This window comes from Drosophila biarmipes, chromosome 2R (genome assembly GCF_025231255.1).
Source record: "Drosophila biarmipes strain raj3 chromosome 2R, RU_DBia_V1.1, whole genome shotgun sequence".
Classification (NCBI taxonomy): Eukaryota; Metazoa; Arthropoda; class Insecta; order Diptera; family Drosophilidae; genus Drosophila; species Drosophila biarmipes.
The window spans coordinates 17,368,310-17,392,470 of NC_066615.1; the positions used below are offsets into that span (position 1 = coordinate 17,368,310).

General features: G+C 34.7%; 2 protein-coding genes across 4 annotated transcripts in view; one reads left to right on the forward strand and one right to left on the reverse strand.

The window, feature by feature from the left end:
• The window catches only part of LOC108036342 (broad-complex core protein isoforms 1/2/3/4/5), a 56,186-nt gene extending 49,601 nt beyond the window's left edge, over positions 1-6,585 (reverse strand). For both annotated transcript variants that reach the window (XM_044092404.2, XM_017112397.3), the window contains exons 1-3: positions 5,888-6,585; positions 1,868-2,128; positions 1,643-1,807 (exon numbers count right to left, since the gene is read on the reverse strand). In XM_044092404.2, coding sequence (XP_043948339.1) covers positions 1,643-1,807; positions 1,868-2,017 — 315 coding nt within the window. In that variant the 5' untranslated portion in view covers positions 2,018-2,128; positions 5,888-6,585. The remainder of the gene's footprint in view (positions 1-1,642; positions 1,808-1,867; positions 2,129-5,887) is intronic.
• A 7,196-nt stretch (positions 6,586-13,781) lies between these two features.
• On the forward strand, positions 13,782-15,284 carry LOC108036180 (fibroleukin-like). 2 transcript variants are annotated; one of them, XM_050887458.1, is made up of 3 exons: positions 13,784-13,892; positions 13,950-14,868; positions 14,931-15,284. In XM_050887458.1, the coding sequence occupies exons 1-3, from the start codon at positions 13,802-13,804 to the stop codon at positions 15,070-15,072; spliced, it is 1,152 nt and encodes a 383-aa protein (XP_050743415.1). In that variant the 5' UTR covers positions 13,784-13,801; the 3' UTR covers positions 15,073-15,284. The 2 variants fall into 2 exon arrangements, with proteins under 2 accessions (XP_016967659.2, XP_050743415.1); XM_017112170.2 differs by having other exon boundaries at positions 13,782-14,868; positions 14,931-15,277.
• The last annotated feature ends 8,877 nt before the right edge of the window (positions 15,285-24,161 follow it).

Here is a 24,161-nt window from a genome sequence, read left to right on the forward strand (position 1 = left end):
ATCGATGACTAAATCATTAATGCTTTAACTTAAAAAGCAGTGCGATGATACGATACATTTCGATTTTATAACAACGAATAGGAAATCATTTTAAATTGTCTAATATAATTTTGGACGGGTTTTTACGAATGAAATAATATCAAATTGTTGTATAATTTTAAAATGTTGAAAATTTTTTTTAGAAATTCACGAAGTGGTCTGTTTTTTACTGGGTGTTATTGAAAGCACCATTTCTTGAATAACTTTTATAATTTATTTTCCGAGTTTTAAGAAAATAGATATCCAAAACAGTCCTGAATTCGTAAGAAATATAGTAAAAATATTATGATACTATATGATTTTAATGTTTAAAGTATTAGGAAAATATTAAAAAAAATAAATTTTAGATATCATTCTATCCTATCGTAATTTTTTTTTTTCATAATTTATAAGGTTTAAAAAATAAAATTAACTGCACAATATTCACATTAATTTACTTAAGAGGAACTCAATTTGGTTGCTTTTTCAGTTTGAATTGACGACATAAAGACGATTTTTTGCAGTGTAGTGGGCTGGTTTCGGTGGGTGGCATTCAGATAAATACGGGAGAAAAGGGTGGCGCTGGGGAAAAGGGGTTTTCAGAGCTGGGGAGCTGTGCCCAGATAACAACGACCCTGAAAGTAATTGTACTCGTACCGCTACGCCTCCATATTTGTGCGTTCAATTTAAGTAGAACCACTTCTGTGGCTTGGCCAGCCCGATGTTTTGTTTGTTTGACAAACCGATTAGGAGGTGGTAATTGTGGGTGCAGTGGTGGAATTTGAGCGGTTTGACATTCTAGATCAGTCTAGGCTGGTCTAAAAATATATCACCTTTGTTCTCAAGCAAAGGTTATTTAATCTTCTAAATAAAATATTCTTTTCCTGGAATGGGAAAATAATAATCTTAGAATTATATAGAGCCTATTTTTAAACCTATCTTTAGATTTTTGTTTATTATTGAATTAATTTTTCAACAACGACTTAAAATTCTATCATATCTATCTATCATAAAATCAGAAATCAAATTGCTTATATTTTTATGTATTTATGGTTAGTTTTACTTGACAAAAAACAGATTTATGAGTCCTTAGATAAGAAAGAAAGATCCTAAAAATAGCCCTTCACAATGTTATCTTATGCATTAAACAAACAAATTCACATGTGGTACTTTTTTGTTGTTAAGATTGTATAAATTTACTCGGGCAAATAAAAAACTATTTATACAGCCCCTCAATAAATGACGATAGTTTATGGAAGGCCTTATAAAAGTATGCACAAGTTATCGTAGTGTTTATTAACTTTATGTTTTGTACTCTAAATATATTAATACTTCTTTGACCCCATATCACAAATAAAGATGAAATGAAGTATAATAGACTTATTATAATGTAGGTTCACATTTAATTTAGATTTTTTTCTACTAAATTATTTTATTATATACCTAAAAATGAATTTTCCCCATCCTAAAACTTAGGTTTACTAAATATAGGTTCCCATTTTATGTTTAGTTTAAGATACCATATAATATTTAAATATACTATGAATTCTTTTAGCATTTCCGTATATTAAAAACTGATCTTGATCGCTTCAGTGTGCTAACCGAACACCTCAGATCGACTCACCTGTAGTTCCGATTCGGTGACGTCGATTTCCCCGCGATAAACAAAGTCAATGATGGTTTTCAGGTCGGTGAAGATGATGTCGGCGGGCAGGATGATTGTGGGGTGCTTGCAAGGGTTTTCGAGCAGTAGTTTTTGGAAATACGTCGAGCAGGCGGAGAGGACAACCTGAAAAGCAGAAGTTTATTAGATATGTACGAGATAATGTGATATCTTGTGGATACGCACCTTGTGCGCCTTCAGGGAGCCGTGCTCGCAGGACAGGGTGACGTCCACGAAGGACAGATCCTCGCGCAGCTGCTGGAACACTGACGTCATCGTGTTCTGGTAGTTATTCCAGCGCAGGCTGAAGTACTGATGTCCTCGTACCGCAGCCATCTTAATGGATTTTTCTTCCCTATCAAGCTTCCCTGTTGAATTCCTGTTGCTGGCTCTTGTTGATGGCTTTTGGCGTGCTCAACACGTGGCGTGTAAGTATCCTATATCCTGCTGGAAAGGCGAGAAATAAATCGGTTTAATATGGTTTTCTCTGGCATGGTGGGTTCAAGTAATCAATACACCATCTTAGGATAGCTGACGGCATCCTCCGAATTGAGTTCTTGGCGAATTGCCGTTCCCGATGCAACTGAATCACCAGCAACCACATGTTGAAGATGCTATAAAGAGGAGTCGCAGTCAGTCGGAGTCCGTCCATTGTGTTTGAGAGCTTTACAACGAGTTTCAGGGAATAAGTTGGAATCCGGGTGGGGGAGGGGGCGGAGAAACTATGCCGAAGACAGGTAGGAAAACGTATACAGGACAAGTCCTGGTCGAACCGCTGATATCCTGTAGGATTGCTCAGGCTATCTGTGACCAGGTAGCCAACTTTATAAAACCTTTTCGTATGCAATCTAAATAATCGATGGTGCAACCCCAAACCTATTCACAAATAATATCATTAATAAGAAACCCCATCTCTAGGAACATCAGACTTCAAATTATAATAAACTTTCATATGGAAACTAATTTGAATTAGAAAAATCATAATATAATAGAAAAACACATTTTTTTAATGATTTTAAAACTCAAAAGACCTTAATGAAAACTCTATCAATTGTACCTAAAAGTATGCTATGCTATTTTTTGAGTGTGGAAATCCGAGGAATCGTATAAACGGAAGATACTTTTATTTTAGCTTTAAGAGAAGCGGTCTATTATACTCAAAGGTTTTTGGAAACCCTTGCATAAGTAATTTATTATATAATAGAAAACACACTTTTTTATGATTCTAATGGTACCTAAAAGTATGCTGTGTTATTTTTAGAGTATGGAAATCAGAAAAATAAGTATCTGCAAAAGATACTTTTATTTTAGATTTAGTAAATGTGATTTATTATAATCAATGGTTTTTGGAAATCATTGTAAAATAACCAGTAAAAGTAAATACATTTGGACCTTATCATGTTTTTTTTCTGGATTCGAATAAATTAACTGATCAAAAAGCATTTAATCAATTCTTATTTCCATTATAAACTAAATTACTGTCTACACATATTTTGCTTCCCAAATCATTTATCTTTACTAAGGCTTGACCCGCGACATCCCATCGAATGGCAACTATTTTTACTTTATTTAGTGTTGGTCATGTCGCGTGGTTTTTAGCACTGCTGGAATGGTTTTGTTTTGCACATTTTCATGTAAAATGCAGGGCCAGAGTCAAAGGAAGAAAACTGAAACTGAAACCAGTTTTAGTGCAACTTCTTGTGCCCTTGTAAAGGGTACACATACTATTGTTATGATCAATTTGTAAAGTAGTAAAGTCTCTTTTACTACTAAATCATTTTGGCAATGTAACATGGGTATGAATTTATAAAAGTAGGAACAACATGTTTCCTTAATGAAATAATTGCATATATTTAAAAATAAAAACTATCTAAACTAGTAGTTTATCCAAAACACATGAAGTTCTAGTAAAATCAACCACCTATCCCAAAAATTACATTGAAACCACCTCCCCAAAAAATAATACATTTATATTACAACACAGAGGGTATCCTAACTTCGTCTTTCCCTATAAAACTTCCTTTCTCGTTTTCAATGGCACGTATTGGTGCCTGCGAGTTGTTTTTGCTAGTTGGGGGCATTGTCAAAAAAAAGGAATAGGTATAAAAAAAGAATAATAGGAATGCTGAAAGGATGAGGATGCTCGAAGAGGCAACTTGCCGTGCAAATAGAATGGGAGGCAAGGCAGCGAGCAAGGGCAGGGGGAGGTGGGGATGTGCAACCAACTTTTGCTTGCAATTTTCAATGAGGAGGTTAAAATGCAACCACAATTTTATGCCAACAGCAAGGGAGAATTTCATGGCATTTCTTATTACAAAGTCAAAACTACAGTGGAACTTATTATGGAAGTGCTTTTCGATAAGTTATCTTATGTTTAATTTTTAAAATTTTGGAAAGAGTTTCCCCATTACATAAAAATGTAAATAATTTGAAAACTTCTACATTTAACTACAATAAACTAAAGTTTAAAATATCTTTTTATCTTGGTAAAATAATTAATTTTATTAAAATATGTTAAATAATTTGAAATGCTAATATAGTATATAATCATGCAAATATATTTTGATTAATATTGAGCTCCACTGTAGTTTCATTTAATTTTGTGAAGAAAACTCGCAATCAAAACAAAACGGCGGCAAGAAACAAGGTGTGAAGAGAAGAGGCAGAGTAGGTGTTGCCACCCACTCACAAATCTGGCGCCTCTCTGCCGCTCTCTCACTCTCTTTTTTATGGCTCCCGGAGAGGCTTATCATTAATCGCGCATTATGCGGTTCGTTCCCGTTGTTAAGACTCTTCTTCTTTCTCTACTAGACCAATCCATGTTTTTTCTGCTATTGTTCGCCCCACTCTTGCTATCTCCCTCTCGCCCTTTCCTTTTTGGGATCTATTCTCCTGCATTCCCCCTTCCTTCTTTCTCCTTCCCTATGCATGTGCATGTTTATTTGGCAAATGGATAAGCTGTGTTCGCTTCGTGCTTTTTATGTGTTTGTGCAACGGCTTTATCACTTTTCCTAGCTCTTTAATATTTATTTTCTGCACTTTGAGATTCTACACCCTTTTAGGGTAATTTTGTAGGCCTATGAATGCATTTTTTCTATACTACAAAGTTGTATTGTGTTTAAAGGAAAATCTACCATATGATCTTATCAAAACCGACTTAATTTACCGAAAATAATCATTTATTTTCGTGTTTTGATGTACTTTTCTATCTTAATATCATAGGACATACTAATCTGATCTGTATTTTTTAGTATTATTATTAACAAATCAGTTTGTCAGTGAACGACATTTATCGTGATGAACCTTTATTACAAAAACAAAAAACAAAATAGACTGGGAAAATTGGTCAATTACCAAAGTGTTGATTAAAAATTATTTTTACGTGCATTTAAAATTCCTAAATATATATAAATACAAGTGCATTTTTGTATTTAAATATTGTATAAGCACATTGATCACCATAGATAAACAATTAAAAACTATGAAGTTAATTAATTTAATTTTTACATTTATCTAATAGTATTAAGAACATAAGAAACAAAAAGGGTGCCTGTTTTAAAAAGGTATACAACATTTTTTTTGTTAATTTTGATCTTATAATTTTTTTGTTGAATATTTTTTTTGTGCCTTAAAATGAAGGGTTCTCTCTTTCGTGGCCCACTGTGCCGGTTGTCAATTATTTAACCCTTTTGGACCCATTGTCCACGGGCAAGGCAACTTCGTTTTCGTTGCGTCTCCTCTTTGCCTTTGCATGCGTGCGAGTGAGACAGCTGCTCTAGCAAGGACGGGGAGGGGGATGGGGAGCAACCAAGAAGGAGAAGGGGAGGCAGAGGCGCAAGACAAATGACAGCGCGCTGCGAAATGAGTGAGTGGGTGAAGGAGAGGCGAAAAGAAAATGGATTTTAAACATTTTTGTTTTGATTATTATTGTTCTTGTTCGTCGCAAAACTTTGCAAAGCAAACGGGGCGAAGAGCGGGAAAGGGCGCAAGGCGGGCGGAGAGTGAGAGAGTGCGAGAGAGAGAGAGGGAGCGCGATGTAATGCAAATGTAACGCTGAACAATTGCATTTGCCAATTGAAGCCAATTGAAAGGTTTACAGTATACCCCCCTCCCCCCCACCATTTTTTTGTATTGCACTGTGCAAACAACAAATATGTTCGCCTCTTATTTTTAGTTGAGTTTCGCGGGGCTGCTCAGCCTCTGTACCTTTTCGCTATTTATATTTGATTTTCGCTGCTGCTGCAATTTGACGCCTGCCTTTTTGCATAATAATAGAGGAAATACGTCAAAGAGTTCCCGTTACGTTGCGTTTGCTTGTTTTTGTTGCTGCTGCCGCTGCTGCTTCTTTCTTTTTGTACTGCATGCGTATTTACCGCCAGTTTTGTGTTGTTTTTGCTGCTGCTTCTCTTGTGTTTTTTTCCTCTCTTTTTCGTTTGTTCACCTTTTTTTTCCGCCTCTTCCTCGGTTTTTTTTTTTATTAAATTTTGGTTCGCTTTTATTTTTATTTGCCACTGCGCCTCTGGCTTCTACGCTCGCTCACGCACACACGCGCGCACGCACCGCACGTACACACACACACACGCATTGCGATTGGTTTTTCATAATTCGCAAGGCAGAAACTTAAATTGTGATTCTATTTGATTTTCTTGGGGCTGGCACGCTGCTGTCGCTACATATTTTTAACCATCTTGGCTAACCGCTTGCATTGGCGCCGCACTTTGACCGCCGCATAAGGCGCCTGGAACTCGGCTTGCAGAACTCCCAACCGCGCTTTTCCGCACTCTTTTTCGCGCACGCACCGAATTTCGCTGGCAAAACGGAATTTAAAATAATAATTATTTTTTCAGCTCGTCGTTCATCGCAGTGCTCGTGTTCGCCATTTTCGTGTGGCGCTGCCGGATCGCCGCAAGGTGCTCAAAGGTAGCAAAAGGTGCGAGCAGCTCTTCAACTACTTGTGTTGTTAGTGCCATTTATTAAGAAATAGTTCTATAACTTATTTGTAGTCTCTGTTTATTTTGAATGGTGCCAAAATCTTTTGTTTTTCTCTTAATTGCTCTAAGGCCTGCAACTAGGTGGCATCCTCTTATCGGCTGTTCCTTAGTAGCTACTCGACTGAGATAGTTGTCCCGCTCGCTCTGCTGACATTCCATATATTGATTTTTTTGCTGTGGACTTTGCTTTGGGCGCGAAAATAATCGCAATTTAAAAAGTTGCTGAAATTGATAATAGAAATCTTTTGTTTCTTTACTTCTATTTTGATACAAAGAAAATTTGAAAACAAAATAATTTAATTCGACTACAAAATGTATCAAATCAACCTATAGATTTATAGAAAGAAACGAGATAAAAGTTTGTAAAAAACATATTAAAATAAATAATAAATAATAATTTTTATTAAAGTCGGAATACATATTAGTAGTTTAACAATTTATAAGATACAAAAATTGAACCAAATTTATTTGTGCTTATTTTTTATATATACAATACAATTTAAATATATAAATTATATTATCTTTTTAAACTTGACTGTTTTTAAATTTTACCTTTTGTAAATATATTATATTTTTACCATGAATACTTTCATTTTAAAATGTCTTAAAAATAAATAACAAATAATTTTTCCCAGAGTTGCCACTTAGTTGGACAGAACTCCCAACAAAAGCTGGCTGCTATGAGACTACCGATAGCCAATCACCCGCCTATCGATACTTAGGCGCCAAAATGTTAAAATTCAAATTAATTAGCCCAACGAAACTCGATCATTTCATTACTTTTTCCAATGAAATTAGAAACCCGCTTAGTGCTCGTATGCTTGCAAGTCATGGCTGCTAAATGCCGAAATATCTTTATGCTTTTATAATGAGCAAATAAAAATTCGCCCCGGGCCCGGGCTGCGAAATTTGCATAATGAAGGCGAAACCATTCAAATGAGTTGCACTTTTTCCGCTGCCTCGACTCGTATAAATAGGTGCGAGTGGGTGGGAGTCGCCTGGCCCCATAGAAAACCATAAAAAACGAAGCCAGCATACGAAACGACTGATTTGCAGCGCCGTACAGTATAAGCATATAGAGATTTGCATTTCGGATGCGTGGAGCCGCGGGTAAGAGCCAATGGCTAATGGAGAACTTACGTGCCAATTGACATTCATGAGTGCCCAAGGTCGAATACGTTAGAGTAATTGCAGGTTCTAGCTCCGCCAGCAGTAGAACAGCAAAGTACGGCAAAAAATTACATAATTGTAGCATGATCGAGTGGGAAATTAATTGCCCTGGTTTTCCAACTTTCCAACAGCGCGGAAAATCGATCGGCTGTGGGGTCTCGAAAGGCGGGGTGGGCGGTGGAAGTCCGGCGAGGTCGTTCCAGTAATTGCCGTGTGTGTGCACCTATGTGCTGAGCCACCGAAAAGTACACCCCTTGCTATGCTGTACACATGTACAAATACACTGGAAAAGGCGTAGTTAAGAGTAGAAAATATTTTTAAAATTAAAGTTATTATTTAAAAATCATCTAGAATATACCACTTTGATATTTCCATATTTAAAACCAATAAAAACGGTGTAAAACATGGAAATTTATAAGAAATCTTTGTTTTTATTACCCCTTTTTTTTTGGAGTGCACTAAATAATTATAGGCGCACATTTCCCCCCGTGGAAAACCCACAAACGCACCCTATACTCCATTCAAATAACCCCACACGTCAGCCACATAAGCATATGTATTTATTTTGGTACATGCACTGCGGATGGGGATTGAGTGGCGGGCGCAACTTTATCGTGTCACGAGGTTAAACCATTTAAATGGGAGCTACGACATCGAATCGTATCTGTGAAATACAGCTATGAATATGCATGGGCATATAAAGGTAACAATTCAAGATCTTACAGCAGAGCCAAGGGGTTAAAAAATTTTAAAACGTTTTTCCCTGAGAGAAAATCATTACAATGTCAGATATATGCTTTTTTCAAAACAAGCTTGAGTTCTTAAAATATAATAAAATTATTTAGCTAAAAAGATAAGGTTTTTTTAATCTTAAGGATCGATTACTTTATTAAATGTATTATAAAAAACAAACTAGTTTAGTTTCACAAGTTTCACATTTTATGAACCCGAAATAATTATTATAAATTATAATGAGAAAACCATTTTCTTATTTAAGTTTAATATTTTAATGCCTTGGAAAAAGGGAAATTGTGTGCCAGCTTACTGTAATCACTTTTAACATATAATGTATCTGACAAATTTTAAAATATTCATAAGTTCAATTAAATACAGGGTCCTTATAAACTGGAAATCCCCTTTCCAAAACTAACCTCTGTTAATCGTTATTGATTTAACAGTCCCCCAAATTCCAATTGGACTTTCCACTTCCATCTCTAAAGCACAGAGACACACACACACACATCCAAGCATTATATGGGAAGGACAAACAAACAAAACAAAAGATCCCCCACACAAAAAAAAAAGCAACAACAACAACAATTGGGATCGAAATGGAAATGGAAGCAGTGCGCTGCTCCAAAAAAAGCAAAAAGCACGTAAATGGAAAATGGAAAAGGGGGAGGGCTAGGCAGATGGGACGCAGGGGGAGGGGGGGGGGGGGGGAGAGAACAATTAAGCAAGAGTGAGACGGGGGCAAGAGAGAGAGAGCGACATGGGAGGGCCAGGAAAATGAGAGTGAGCGCATTAGAATCGCTCTGCTGCAACAATTAATGCATATTAAGGTCAGCTTTTCCACTTTTCCACTTTTCTGCTCTTCTGCCCTTCTGCTCTGCTTTTTGGAAAAGAGACAAGCTCGGTCCACAGGTGGCGCCAGCAGTTTCAAATCAAAGCAGGAAACTTCATCAATTTTAAAGTTTAAAAACCAAAAGATAAATGATATTTGTTTTGAAAAATTAAATTGTAGCAATTTTTTCTGAAATTATGTTTAATATTTTTTATATGAGTAATTTTAAATCTGGCATGTAGTACATTTGACATGATAAAAAATATTTATATAAAAAAGGGTGACATCGTCCTTAGTTAAAATTATTTAAAATTATTTATTTCCAACAACATGTCAGCCTTATCCTTAGTTTAAAATATTCAATATGATTTATTTCTAAAAGAATTATTGTTATTAATTTATTTAATTATTAATTATGAATATTTCAATATAGAAAAATAAAATGGCTTTAGAAGTGCGTAGAATCAATGTTGGGGATCAAAGGATGCTGTTGCTTACGTTTTTCTACATTTTACTGGGAAAAATTAAACTTTAAAAATAAATTAATGTTTAAATCAAGTCGTTACAATTGGAGTAAGGAATATTATTATGGGATAATTTATTTTTAATTAAGGGATATTATAATACAGGTAAGTAAAATTTTGAAAGTTAAACTTAGGATGTATATACATGTACATATAACTTGGGAAAATTGGAGAAAAAACGGTAGTTACAGTTAGTACAGGTAAATAAAAACCCATTAGTTATACTGAAAATCAAATTTAGGAAGGAAAATGGGAGCCGGGGAAGGATCGATGGAGCGCGAATACATAAATAGCGCTGATTTCACAGTTGATGATCCACAAACTTATGATATATTTAAATTTTAACATATAGTAGATTTTTTAAGTTAAATTTTTAAAGTAGTTATTAAAGATTCATTATATAAGAACATTTATTTTGCATTATAGGTATCGTTATCATAGTACAGGTAAGTAAAATCCCATTCGTAATACTGAAAATCAAATGTACGCAGTTAATACAATTCAGTTCTAGCGTTTTGCAACATTTTGCTGAGGGAAAATGGGAGCCGGGGAACGATCGATGGAGCGCGAATACATAAGTAGCGCTGATTTTACAGTGGAGGATTCACAAACTTATGTTACATTTATGTTTTAACATACATTATATAAGAACATTTATTTTGCATTATGGGTATCGTTATCATAGTACAGGTAAGTAAAATCCAATTGGTTATACTGAAAATAAAATTTGGGCAGTTAATACTATTCAGTTCTAGCGTTTTGCAACATTTTGCTGAGGGAAAATGGGAGCCGGGGAACGATCGATGGAGCGCGAATACATAAGTAGCGCTGATTTTACAGTGGAGGATTCACAAACTTATGATATATTTAAATTTTTAACATATAGTAGATTTTTTAGGTCAAATTTTTAAAGTAGTTATTAAAGATTCATTATATAAGAACATATATTTTACATTATAGGTATCGTAATCATAGTACAGGTATGTAAAATCCCATTCGTTTTACTGAAAATCAAATGTAGGCAGTTAATACTATTCAGTTCAAGCGTTTTGCAACATTTTGCTGAGGGAAAATGGGAGCCGGGGAACGATCGATTCACAAACTTATGTTACATTTATGTTTTAACATACATTATATAAGAACATTTATTTTGCATTATGGGTATCGTTATCATAGTACAGGTAAGTAAAATCCAATTGGTTATACTGAAAATAAAATTTAGGCAGTTAATACTATTCAGTTCTATCGTTTTGCAACATTTGGCTGAGGGAAAATGGGAGCCGGGGAACGATCGATGGAGCGCGAATACATAAGTAGCGCTGATTTTACAGTGGAGGATTCACAAACTTATGATATATTTAAATTTTTAACATATAGTAGATTTTTTAGGTCAAATTTTTAAAGTAGTTATTAAAGATTCATTATATAAGAACATATATTTTACATTATAGGTATCGTAATCATAGTACAGGTATGTAAAATCCCATTCGTTTTACTGAAAATCAAATGTAGGCAGTTAATACTATTCAGTTCAAGCGTTTTGCAACATTTGGCTGAGGGAAAATGGGAGCCGGGGAACGATCGATGGAGCGCGAATACATAAGTAGCGCTGATTTTACAGTGGAGGATTCACAAACTTATGATATATTTAAATTTTAACATATAGTAGATTTTTTAAATTAAATTTTTAAAGTAGTTATTAAAGATTCATTATATAAAAACATTTATTTTGCATTATAGGTATCGTTATCATAGTACAGGTAAGTAAAATCCCGGGGAACGATCGATGGAGCGCGAATACATAAATAGCGCTGATTTCACAGTCGATGATCCGCAAACTGGGCTCCCAAAAATGCCAGTGAGCTCACACACACACTCGCACACACACTGCCCACTCGAAAAAGCCGAAAAACTTCTGTTTTTGGCATGGAAAGGCACAAGCAACAACAACCAGTTAACAAAGCCACAATTTACAGAGCGATTGACGTCATGTGGAAGGTTTATACATTACTTGTTGTTCTTGTTGCTGTTGTTTTTTTTTCTATGGAAAAGTTTATGTAAGTCTGTGGGCTGAAAATGTGTTTTTGCGCGTGTGTTAGTGCGCGTGCTGGGCGACAAGTGCAATGCATTTCTTGAATGGTGCGCATGCACCCACCCCTGCCGCCCCCCGACCGCCCCCTGAGCAGAGAGCCAGAGAGCGCGGGCAGCGGGCAGCGAGAGGGAGTCGAAAGCTTTTATGAGTGTGTGCCCAGCAATCTCATGTCATAAGTGCATAAAAATTGCAAGGCCCTGAAAAGCGGTTCGCTTCACATGACAAACATTAGATTTATCAGTCGCGCTCTCTCCTTCTCTTTCTCCTCGCCCCTCTCTTTCCCTGCCATATCCCTATCTCGCTCGCGGCCTCTCCACCGCTCATTATCTAATGTTCACTTTAGAGGTTTTGCAAAAAAAAACAAGTAAAAAAGTAGGAATAAGAGTAAAAACTATAACCTGCCCTAGAACTTTTTTACATACCAACTTATGCACACACGCGTCGGCGTAAAGTTCGTGTGTAGGCACAGTGGCGGCCAAGAACATGGCACCTTCTGACATTATAACATAGCTACCTGAATTTCACTTTTTACCTAAGCATAAAAAATATTGTTTTTTATTTTACTTAAAAAATGTTTATCCTCAATTTTATAAATTTGGAGTCAATGGTAATTATTAAAAAAAAATATATAAAAAAAATATATATAATTTTAAAAATATTATAAAAATTATCTGCTCCTTAAGAATGAAAAAAAAGTATATAAAAAAATATATAAATTAAAAATAAATTATAAAAATGATCTGCTCCTTAAGAATGGCTTCTTCGCTTTTTACTTCAACTTTGTAAGCTTCAGAGAGAGTACTTATTTTTGCTTAGTGTATAAGGCTCAATAAAATATTATACAAATAATCTGCTCCTTAAGTCTTTTTCGCTTTTTCCTTCAACTTTGTAATCTTCAGAGAGAGTACTTATTTTTGCTTAGTGTATAAGGCTCAATAAAATATGTTGCAAAATATGAGTGATTCTTAGTAAAACCTACATATTTGGTTTTTCTCTATGGTATCAAAACAATTTAATAATTAAAACTTAGATATTAACATTTTTTATAGGTCTTTTAAAAAAGTAAAATAATAAAATATGTCAAAAAGAAGAGATAGCAATGCTTTATTTCAGTTAAATATTTTTACAGAAACTCTGAAAAAAAAATATAAAAATTGGTCAAAAATAATTATTTTTTGTGAACCATACAGATAATATAACATCCCTATCAGTTTCTTTGCAAAACATGTTTTCAACTAAAAATAAATAACAAATTTAAACAAATAGTCGTTTTTAATTTTAAAAAATAAATTTAATGTAAAAACAATATAATGTTCTAAATATAGAAACACTTTTTGTTAAGCAGAAATCAATGAACATTTCTTTATTATTATCTAAATACTTAATAAAAAAACTCCTTTAAAAAGTGTTTTTTTTTCAGGAAGTGCTGGAATGTTGCATATTTCTAGGTGCTTCAAAAAATGTGGAAAACCTAAGAAGGTTTTGAAAGAAAAACTAATAATATATTTTCTAGATCCGAATTGACTAATTCCTTACACTAATCGTTCCTTAAACCCGAATACTTTTTAAATAAATGTTTGAAAATTAAAATAATGAGTAATTATCTCTATATTCGATTATGAGTAATTTTTTGTGGAATTTTGTTTTTCTGACGCTTTTAGGATAAATCATTAAATGTGTTTCCTTTTTTATCAGCCGAATATACTGCCTATAAATACTGCGTAAATTAATGCCCAATGTTCAGTCATTTTTGATCAGACTGGACAGAGGTTTAGCATAATGAAGTCGACTCTAAATATTTTTGTGTCAGTTTTGCTTTTCAAGCTGATATTTTTTGGCGGTGCAGATGCAGAACAGTTGGAAAAATTAAGTGAGGTCGAAACTCTAGAAGACGATTCTTTTGATTATGAAAAATTCAATCAATCAGCGTATTACCTAACTGGAGCTGTTCATAATTTGCTAAGTTATGTCAAAGACAGAGAAGAGTTAATAAAGGACAAGGGTGAAACCATAAATATTTTGAGTGAAAAAATCAAAGAAAAAGAAGGACAACTCAGAAATGCTCAAGATCAAATGGACTATAAAGATGGCGTAATCCGTGATCGCAATAGACAATTAAATGATCAACTGATAAATGTAAGGACACTAAAAGAAATTATCGAGAAAACCGAATCCGAGGTACATAAAATGAACGAAACTATTAGGGATTTACTCAATCAAATTGAAGAGAATAACAATTTAAGCAATGACAAAAATGAAGAAATCGAAGATCAGATTGCACTAGAAGATGAGCAAGATGAAGAAATGGAAACTTTGACACAAAATGTTGAAGATTTGGAAGACCTCATCGAAACTAAAAATACCGAAATAAATGCCAAGGATAAGCAAATCGCATATCAGGGAAAGCGTATTGCGGATTTGCTGGAAAAATTGGAGACTGAGGCTAACGAAACCTCTTGGTTTACCATTCAAAAACGCTTCGACGGCTCCGAAAACTTTAACCGAAACTGGGCGGATTACAAAAGGGGTTTCGGCGATGCCAGAGGAGAGTTTTTCGTGGGTCTAGACATAATTCATGCCATGACTAACTCGCGACCTCATGAACTTTTGGTCAAAGTGAAGGCCCTAAATGGCACTGGTTACTATGCCCACTACGATAATTTTAAAATCGGCAACGAACGACAGTCCTTCGAGCTCAAATCGCTGGGAAAATACTCGGGTACAGCCGGGGATTCGTTTGCCAAAACAGGACCATTGCCCCTGAAGTTCAGCACAGTCGACAGGAATAATGTCAGATGTTCCAGGACCCACGGTGGTGGCTGGTGGTACTACAGGTGTTCAGACAAGTAAGCTCTCGATATTTCGAAAAAGAACTTAAAACTAATGATAAATTTACTGAAAACTACAGCATGCTCAACGGCAAGTTCTATAAGGACGGACACCGGAATATAGGAGAGACCTACGGCATTCACTGGGGAACAATCCAAAACCACGACTGGTCCATCTCACTGCCATTTGCTGAAATGTTGATTAGGCCCAAAAGAGCTTAGGATACAGCAATAAAAATATATTTTTACATGAAAAATATTTCAGATCTACTTACTTTTAGAGCCCATGGTTTAAAAAAAAACGTTGTATATGTTCAAAATGTAATTAATTTTTATTTACCCTTATTGTATTATTATTGAAAATAATATTTAGCACGTCATTTTATACTTTCATTATACATAAATGGCATAACATTTTTCTTATGTCATTGCTTAAACTTCCTAAAAACAGAAATAAAATTTATTTGTGGTACAGACTATAAATAATATTAAAAATCGTTAAAATATTGATTCATTTGTATAAAGTAATCATATAAATTTACAAATAATAATAACTTTTTTAAGCTTATTGAAGGGGGCGAGTATTCCCCTTAAAAACTATGAGTAATACCAAAATAAACTGAGTTCAAATATTAGAATTTGTTTTGAGTTCAATTTGAGATACTAAAACTATACCTTAATTAAAAAACACATCCCACATTTTTTAAATATTTTTTGATGCTGTGATTTCCTTTATTTTTAGAGAAAAACAATATTAAAACAAATAAAACAGGTCTTAAATAAAGTTTAAATTCCCTTCGGTTTTAACAATTGTTCATATATATAGATACAAATTTAATTGTAGAAATTAATATTTGTCTAATAATTTTTCTTTATAAAGTATTAATAATTACCAAATACCAATACCAAAATAAATTTAAACAAAATGTTAGAATTTCTTTTGAGTTCAGTTTGAGATACTAAAACTATACTTAAATTTAAAAAGTACATCCCACATTTTTAAAATATTTTTAGATGCTGTGGTTCCCTTTATTTTTAGAGAAAAACAATATTAAAACAAAGAAAAAAGGTCTAAAATAAAGTTTAAATTCCCTTCGGTTTTAACAATTGTTCATATAAATATATAGATACAAATTTAATTGTAGAAATTAATATTTGTCTAATAATTTTTCTTTATAAAGTATTAATAATTACCAAATACCAATACCAAAATAAATTTAAACAAAATGTTAGAATTTCTTTTGAGTTCAGTTTGAGATACTAAAACTATACTTAAATTTAAAAAAATACATCCCACATTTTTAAAATATTTTTAGATGCTGTGGTTCCCTTTATTTTTAGAGAAAAACAATATTAAAATAAATAAAACAGGTCTAAAATAAAGTTTAAATTCCCTTCGGTTTCAACAATTGTTCATATTTAGATACAAATTTAAATGTGGAAATTAATATTTGTCTAATAATTTTTCGTTATAAAATATTAATAATTGGGTCGTCACCCAGCCATACCTTATATAGACTTCAGGTTTTTGAGGAGCTGTCTCGGGGCCTATAAATGTCACCGCCGTTGTTAGTTTGCACCGACATTAGCTATCTCAATTCTGGTTGCAGTTTTGTTGACGTGTTTTATTTTCGCAGCGAAGCCCTTCAATGGATGCCCACACACAAGTGCACGGCACCTAACCACCTGAAAACTGAAAACTAACTCAAAGGTAGAGAGCTAGCCTCTAGAATTATCCACGTGCATATGTGCATACTATATGTATGTAGGTCTAAGTACATGGCTCTGGCGACAGGTGTTGGATTTTTTTCCCCATTTTTATAGACTGCTCCGCCCTTTAACGTGTCATAAAATGCATTGACAGCCAGCTAAGCCAGCTGCTTATATCTATGATCCCCAATCGATCTATAATAAGCAATTGAAGCACTTTTAATCAACGCAGATAGTTTTGATATTATGAGCTTTTCCTTATATAATGCTCTTTAAATAATGAAGCTCTTTGGTGGAGGAGGGCACTCCTATGAAATGTACTTCTCAGTTAATTATTTATTCAATGCTGTGTTGGCTGAATAATCTAATAATATCTTTTTTGTTTACTATCATAAACGATAGGGAATGCGTACAATAAAATACATATTTAAAAAAAAATTAATTAACATATATAAATTTGTATTTGTTAATATATATTATGACTTATTTAAATGTAAAATTAAATAAAATTTATTATAATACAAGAATATAAAACGTATTTAAAGATCAAGTTTAGTTGGCTGATATGAATAATGTATTATGAGTAATTGAAATATGATATTTTCTCTCTTGCTTTAAACATTTATTAAATGTCTTAGGCATTATAATAACAAACCTACTAAATAAAATCCATAACATCCAAGGTTATACTCCCTATGATGTGTCACTCTTTTTACCTTGGCAGTGACATAATGCTTAAACTTAGCCAAAGAGTTGCCCAAAAGTTTGCACTTTAAAAATAATTGATAGTTCATTTTAATTGCGGCTACAAATTACCTGTGCTTAAAAGTTAGTTTATGAGGAAGATTAAAGTCTCCTTTTACCTGTGTGGGCTTCAAACAGTCATGATCACAGGAATAGGAATGAGATTTTTCATAACATTGTGATTTAAAAATAAGTAAATATACTCACAAAAAAATTTGCTGTATATTTTAATATTGAAAACGTATATATTGTATTATTAAATAGTCAACTTAAATTACAAATTTGTTTGATTTGATGGTTATGATTTATTTATAATCTTATTTTTACAGCAACTAATTAATCAACAATTGTTTACAATAAAAATATAAAATTGTACAATTTAAATTGTTAAATGTTAGCTCATGCTGTTTAAAAAACTGAAAACCTTTAAAAATGATAACAATTTAAAAATAATAAACGCTTTATTTTTAAGTAAATAGAAATTAAATAGAAATAGTAAAAGCATTTAGCATTTTTAGCTTTTTTAGCTTTTTAAAGTTGTAGTTTTCAAACCAATTAAGTTAAATTGAAACTACTTATAATTATTATAAGGTAATTGGTTTGCCCAACCGCCTAATTTGGGTTATGAGCTAATGCTAATACCCATCCCTTCTGTTTACTCTCTCACCACTTCACCTTCATCATCATTTTCTTGGCTCTCCTCCTTCAAGGAAAAGCTCGCCTGGCAACACAAGTGGAAAGTACAGACAAGACAAGGCGAAAGGTGAAAATGAGAGAACTGAAGCATACTTCGTGGCGCTTTTGCGTGGTCTGGCCCTCTTTCGTACTTCGACCCTCTCTCTGGTGCTCTCTTTGTCACCCCCTGAGTGCTCTCTCTCTCTCTATCTCTCCTCTCTGGCACGATTTTGGCTCGTGTGGATCTCGTGCTCTCTCCCACTCCACCCCAAAGAGAGGGAGTGAGAGAGGGAGGGAGCCTGAAAGAGAGAGCCCGCTCTCGCACCCTTCGATCTGGGGCTCACTGTTTGTTGTTGCCTGGAATGTGTGGAATAGCGGTATTGCGTACGCCTCTCATTTAACATTATTTTTAGGGTAGTTTTCTGCACTTTGTCCCTGAAGCTCTATTTACCTCAATCGATGTTCCCTCCCCCCGGTGGGAAAACGAAAATCCCCCCGCTGAAAATGCCCACTTTTGGGGTGGAAATTGTTTCGGCTTCGGGGATCAACATCATCATCATCGTCATCGTCGCATTGTTACGAACCGAAATAAACTTAGTTTTGTCTGTTTAGGGTTTCACCATTCTGCTGTTCCGACATCTCTTTGTTGTTGTCGCCGTCGCTGGGCTTGTGGGCCGACATGACAACGTGAAATTCACTTTATTGTCTGTCCGTGTATTCCATTTCAAAGCATTACTTTTACGCTGATGCGCCCTCGGGGCTTAAAATCGGGGAAGCGCCCACACCCATCTCCATAAATGTACAAAAACACCCAGCAAACGCTCGTATGTCCATAGGACAGGCGAACGCCCCTAACCAAAACTCCCTAAGATCCGAGATTCCAATTGGTAATCTTTATTATCCATGACGAGGGTTATAAATATATAAGATGAGTTCCTAAACTATAAGAACCCTAATTATATATTATATTATATATTACAAAGATGATAATGAAAAAAACCAAGGGGTATATAAATATATACAGAAAGACAGTAAAATGTTACAAAGTTTCTAAGAATGATGTTCAATATCCGAACCTATATTGTACAGGAAAAACATCTCATAAGGCAATCCTTGAAATAAAAAAAATATAATAATTATTTATAGAAAATACAATCAATCAAGTTGCAGTTGGCAATCTTTATTATCCAATATAGGGAATATAAATCAATAGTTTGGCTATAGAAACAAGTAAAGAAGAACTCTTACTATTGTCTTGAGTTCCTAAATTATAAAAACTATAAATTATCAAAAAAGGATATAGAAAGTTAGTAAAACTATATTTTATCTTAATTAAAGAATACAACATTTTGAAAACGATCTTTCAGAATCCCAACATTTGGAATATACCGTTTTCTTTAGGAAAATCATATATAATGATTTGCAATCTTGAAAACGGTACAATTGAATGATGTATGATTTTTTATAAAGTTTTGCCAAAAAGTTCCCAAATTCAATCTATCTAGTCCCCACCGTACCGCATCTCGGGATCGTCAAAAGCTCAACATCAAAATGATTTTTAAACACTGTCTTTCTTTTTGTTTTTGCATGCAACTTTCTATGTGTGTATAAATCTTTTTTATTTGTAATTAACTTTTATTCGCGGGACTTTGTTTCTTTTTTTTTTTGGTGTTTCTTTGTTGCCACAACAATTGCAAAAAACTTGATTTTCAGCGTGTACGAAAATAAGTGCTTACGATAACTGTGTTTCATCAAAAACCGCAGCAGTCATAATTTGGAAACTATAATTGCGCATCTTAAAAATCTGCACGTTATTAACGGCCCGAAGAAACCTGAGCTTTTAATAATTAGCAGACATTAAAATTGCACTGTCAAAAGCAGTTTTTTGTTGGGGAACAGACTAGCTATAATACAGGTCTTTAAGCATTTATAGTTGATTCAAGAATAATTTAATAGAACTAGCCAGGAAACCTTAAATATCTTCAATTATATTGGTAAAATACTTGATTAATTTAGTCAGGAAACCTTCAAATAATTCTTTAATAAATGGTATAGTTAAAACAATTTTTGGGAACGTTCTATACCACATTATTTATAAGAGATTTGATAACGAACATTACAATTATATGTTCAAAGTCGAATACTTTTGTTTGCCTACCTATATTGGCTTTTCTACTTTAAAGAATGTGAAGAAAATATTTGCTGAGATCATGAAAATAAGAAGATGGCGCTCAGCTGAAGATCGAAAAACCCAAAAACTTGTTTGGCTTCGGTTTTCTGTGGGTTTTTTTGGCCAACATTTTTTTTCCATTACTGAAGCTGTGGCAAAGTGAAAATTTGGGCCGCACCTCAAAGGCCGAGTTTATATGCCGAACAAATTTGGAGATCTCCAGTTCTTTAGCCAGATTATGATTAACCCTAGATGAAACCAAATCAACTCTAAGATAAACCAGATATTTTAATTTTTATTACTATATTTTTAAGATCATTATTTAAGAAGTTTTAGTAGTGGTCTTTTATTAGATAAAAATTAAGTAGAGTAACTTTTTTTAATAAGATTTTTTAATAATGATTTTTTAATAATGATTTTTTAATAATGATTTTTATGCAGATAAAATGTCTTAAAACTCGACTTCATAATAATTATTAACCCTAGATGAAACCAGTTTAGCCCCAGATTAATCCAGCATTTTTGATTTATATTACTATATTTTTTAGCTTAATAAGATGTTATAATAATGATCTGTTAGTGGATAAAATAATACATTTTTTATAAGTTATTTTACTATACTTCCTACAATTTGCATAAAATAAGATGTTATAATTATGTGCTTTTAGTTTTCCCCAATCGGTTTTATCGAGTTAACCAAGTTGAGATAGGTGAGTCACTGGTTGCACGCATGGGTATGTTGGGTCTGGGTTTTTACCTTGTTTTCCCACCTCCATCTTCTCTGTTTCTTGGCCTTCCCCTTCTCCTTCCACTGCCACTTCGCTCCCGCAGAGTGGCGAACACAGCTGTTCCATAAAAATTCCTTTTTTCGCGTTTAATTTTAGCCACTGAAATTGCACGGGGAAAACAAAAAGTGCAAGAACAAAAAATGTTTATTTTCGTATTGTGCTCGAAACTCATTTACATGCACAACAAACACACGCACACACACACACCCGTGCGAAAACCGACGAAGAAAATGCGAAAGGAAGCGAGCAAAATGCGTGGGAAGACAACTCTACACCCCGGGGCGCGAAAATGGGGCTAACCTTGAAGGAGTAGCGTTTCCAAGATCCTCTGCATATAACATTGTAGTAGGATGTATCACTCAAAAGAAGTTTCCCTTTGCTAAGGATTATAAATACTCAGGCAAAAGTCCTAACCGAATGATGTATTATGAGTTGGTTTAAAATACTAATGTTCATAACATTTGAATAATAATGGTTTTTTATAGGTCTAGGTTAACAGAGATAGGTTTATTCTTCTTAAAGATACACTCAAATAGGAGTTCGCGATATTTTGCTTTAAAAATGTCCTGAGAGCCAACCTAAATATATTTTTATGTTTTTTAGGGTTACCATATTCATATGAAAAGCCTAAGCTCTATGATCCCTTCTATACAAATTCACGTCATCCATTTTACATAAGGTATTTATACATTCGCATATCTAATTTCAACAGGGGTTATTACTTCTCAAAAAGTACTTATTCATTTCAAAAACATTAAAAAATCTTGGTTCCTATGTTGTAACTTATAAACCTTTAAAAATTTCACGTTTTTTAATATTAAATCTTGTATATCTTTGAAACCAATTGCCAAAATTGAAAGATTTTGAGCATGTAATATAAAACTTCGGCATAACTAAGATAATACAGTTGTATACCTATCCCTAAATCCCAAGTTTCTAAATATTCTAAAAAGAACAAAAGCTCTTGATAGCATTATAATTTCCCTTCATTTGATTGTTTCGCATTCCATGAAACTTAATAACAAACGCTTTGCAATCAGATACTAAAGGTATCTGGAAATCGATCAGTTTTGGGATCAGATTCGTCTGGTTTTCCCCCTTCACAGGGCATGGGCTGCTGTATGATTTCTCTCCCCCTGATAAAATTCACATGCGAATGCAAATTGTAAATGCAAAGGCAGAGGCATGGGCAACATGGCCACAATTTGTATAGTACTACACAGAACCGAAACCCACAAGACCATATCCATAGAGCAGACCCACCAGAACCGAGAACCGAGAGCCGAGAGCGTTTTTATAGCCGACAAGAGCAGATGTGCGGCGTTTTGGGTCCCGCCGCCCCGCAGCACCGATCCACGGCAACCTCCCCCCGAGGGTACCTTGAATTTTCCCACTTTGTGCGCCCCTACCCATTGTGCTCTGTTCCTCCATTAATCTGCTTTTCGTGTATGGTATACTATACTATATGTACTGGGTAGAGTATGTGGCACATGCATTTGTTTTTTGTGTTTTCGGTTTTTGTTTTTTGCATGCTCATGTTCATTTCCTTTTGTCAATTGGATTTAATGGAGTTGAGTGGCGACCCCATTGCCTCGGTATGGGTGAGTATCTGTGTGCCCGTGCGGCCAAGGGTGGATGGAAATTGATCGATCAAGTTGATCAGGCAAGCGTGCAACGATCGTGTGCATAAGGTCCCTACCCACATGGCTAGGGGTGGTTTCTCCCCGATCCTGATCCCGGTCCCGGCAGATGTTGGGTTTTTTGTTTCCCTGGTTGGGGAGGGCGGGAAAACCGCCGAGTGCAACCCTTGGGGAACTGGATCCTACAGCTGGATCCATTGCAGCCGGTTTTCGAGCTAAGGGGGAGAGAGAGAAGAAGAGAGTTCAAAAACCTATTTTAATACCCGGCCACATGTGTTCTTATTTTTCCCCCCAATTCAACATCAAATGTAGGAACCTTTAAGTGAACATGTGTATGAAACACATAAATAAACACCTTTCCATTACTTTACCCATTCATGGCTACATACTATGTAGTAGAGCTTGCACAGCTAGGCTTCTTAAGGAGAAAAATAAAAAAAATATTTCGAATTTTAAACATTGAAAGAGGCAAAGGTGATACCTATACAATAGTAGTTTATTTTGAAAATGGCTAAACAATTAAAAATGTTAAAAATGTGCTAATATACTAGGTAACAGATGATTTCTTACAAAAAAGACTGGCCAAGTCATTGTGCGAAACAACATTATATCTGGTCACACTATTTATTTTGAGTAATTATTTGTTAACCTTCCTTCTGAATACTTTATTACTAAAATGTATTATAATTCTTTTAAAAAACGACCTAAAATAAGTTTTTTAATATCCCCCAGAAAATTAAAGATAAGTATGACTTTAAAAATAACCATAGATAATGTATTTTATTACTGCTTATGTTGTAAGCCCTTTTTTAACTATTTTATCATTTCAATTTATTATATATTCTTAAAGAATTACAGGTTCACAAATAATAAGAGAGGTATTCTTGATAGAAGAGCTTGAACACTACGACATCCAGCTATTAGGGTTCAATTTTTTTCTAAATTTTTAATTTGTGCGTGTTTTTTGTTGATGTTTTTCCAAGCGACAGGATAAACATTTTAATCCTACGCATTAGACGCAGTTGTAGCATTTTCCCCGCTTTCAAGGACACAGTTAATTCCCTGTGTAGGGGATGAATGCAACTCTTTTTTGCCCAGTGCCAAGTGCCAGGTCCCCTGTGAGATCGCAGCTGACGTTCGGTTCAGTTTTTGCAATAAGGCACTAAAAAGGGGGGACTATCCGGTCGGATGGGACCAGAACACCAACCCCCGGCGACAGGATCTGTTTTGGTGCGTTCGCATTTCCACCCCATGACGGAGGACGCGGTGACCACCCTCGCACCCTCCCGAATTTCGAGGCCGACCACCCGCCGACCGTCTGCTCGTGATCTGACTGTGTCGTTCCCCCCGTTTTCGGGGTTTTAGGGGTTGGTTTTTGGTCCTTGACGGCGTCGGAACAAGCCAGAAAAAAAGCTCTTTGCTCCGAGCAACCCCCCAAAGGAAGTGGGAAAAAGGTCGGCGAGGTGGTGGGGGAGGGGCGGGTGGAGGCGGAGGGGAAGGAGCGGCAACATCCGCTGGAAGGGATGCAGAGGGCCTTAGGGTTGCAACTGTGGTCAGAGGGGATCATGCTTGGCTGCCGCTCGA

Excerpts from the sequence above, each read along its gene's own strand:
- LOC108036180 (XM_017112170.2), top strand. The coding sequence starts at position 13,802 with ATGAAGTCGACTCTAAATATTTTTGTGTCAGTTTTGCTTTTCAAGCTG. Across the intron at positions 14,869-14,930 it reads TACTACAGGTGTTCAGACAA|CATGCTCAACGGCAAGTTCT; the intron begins GTAAGCTCTCGA and ends TGAAAACTACAG.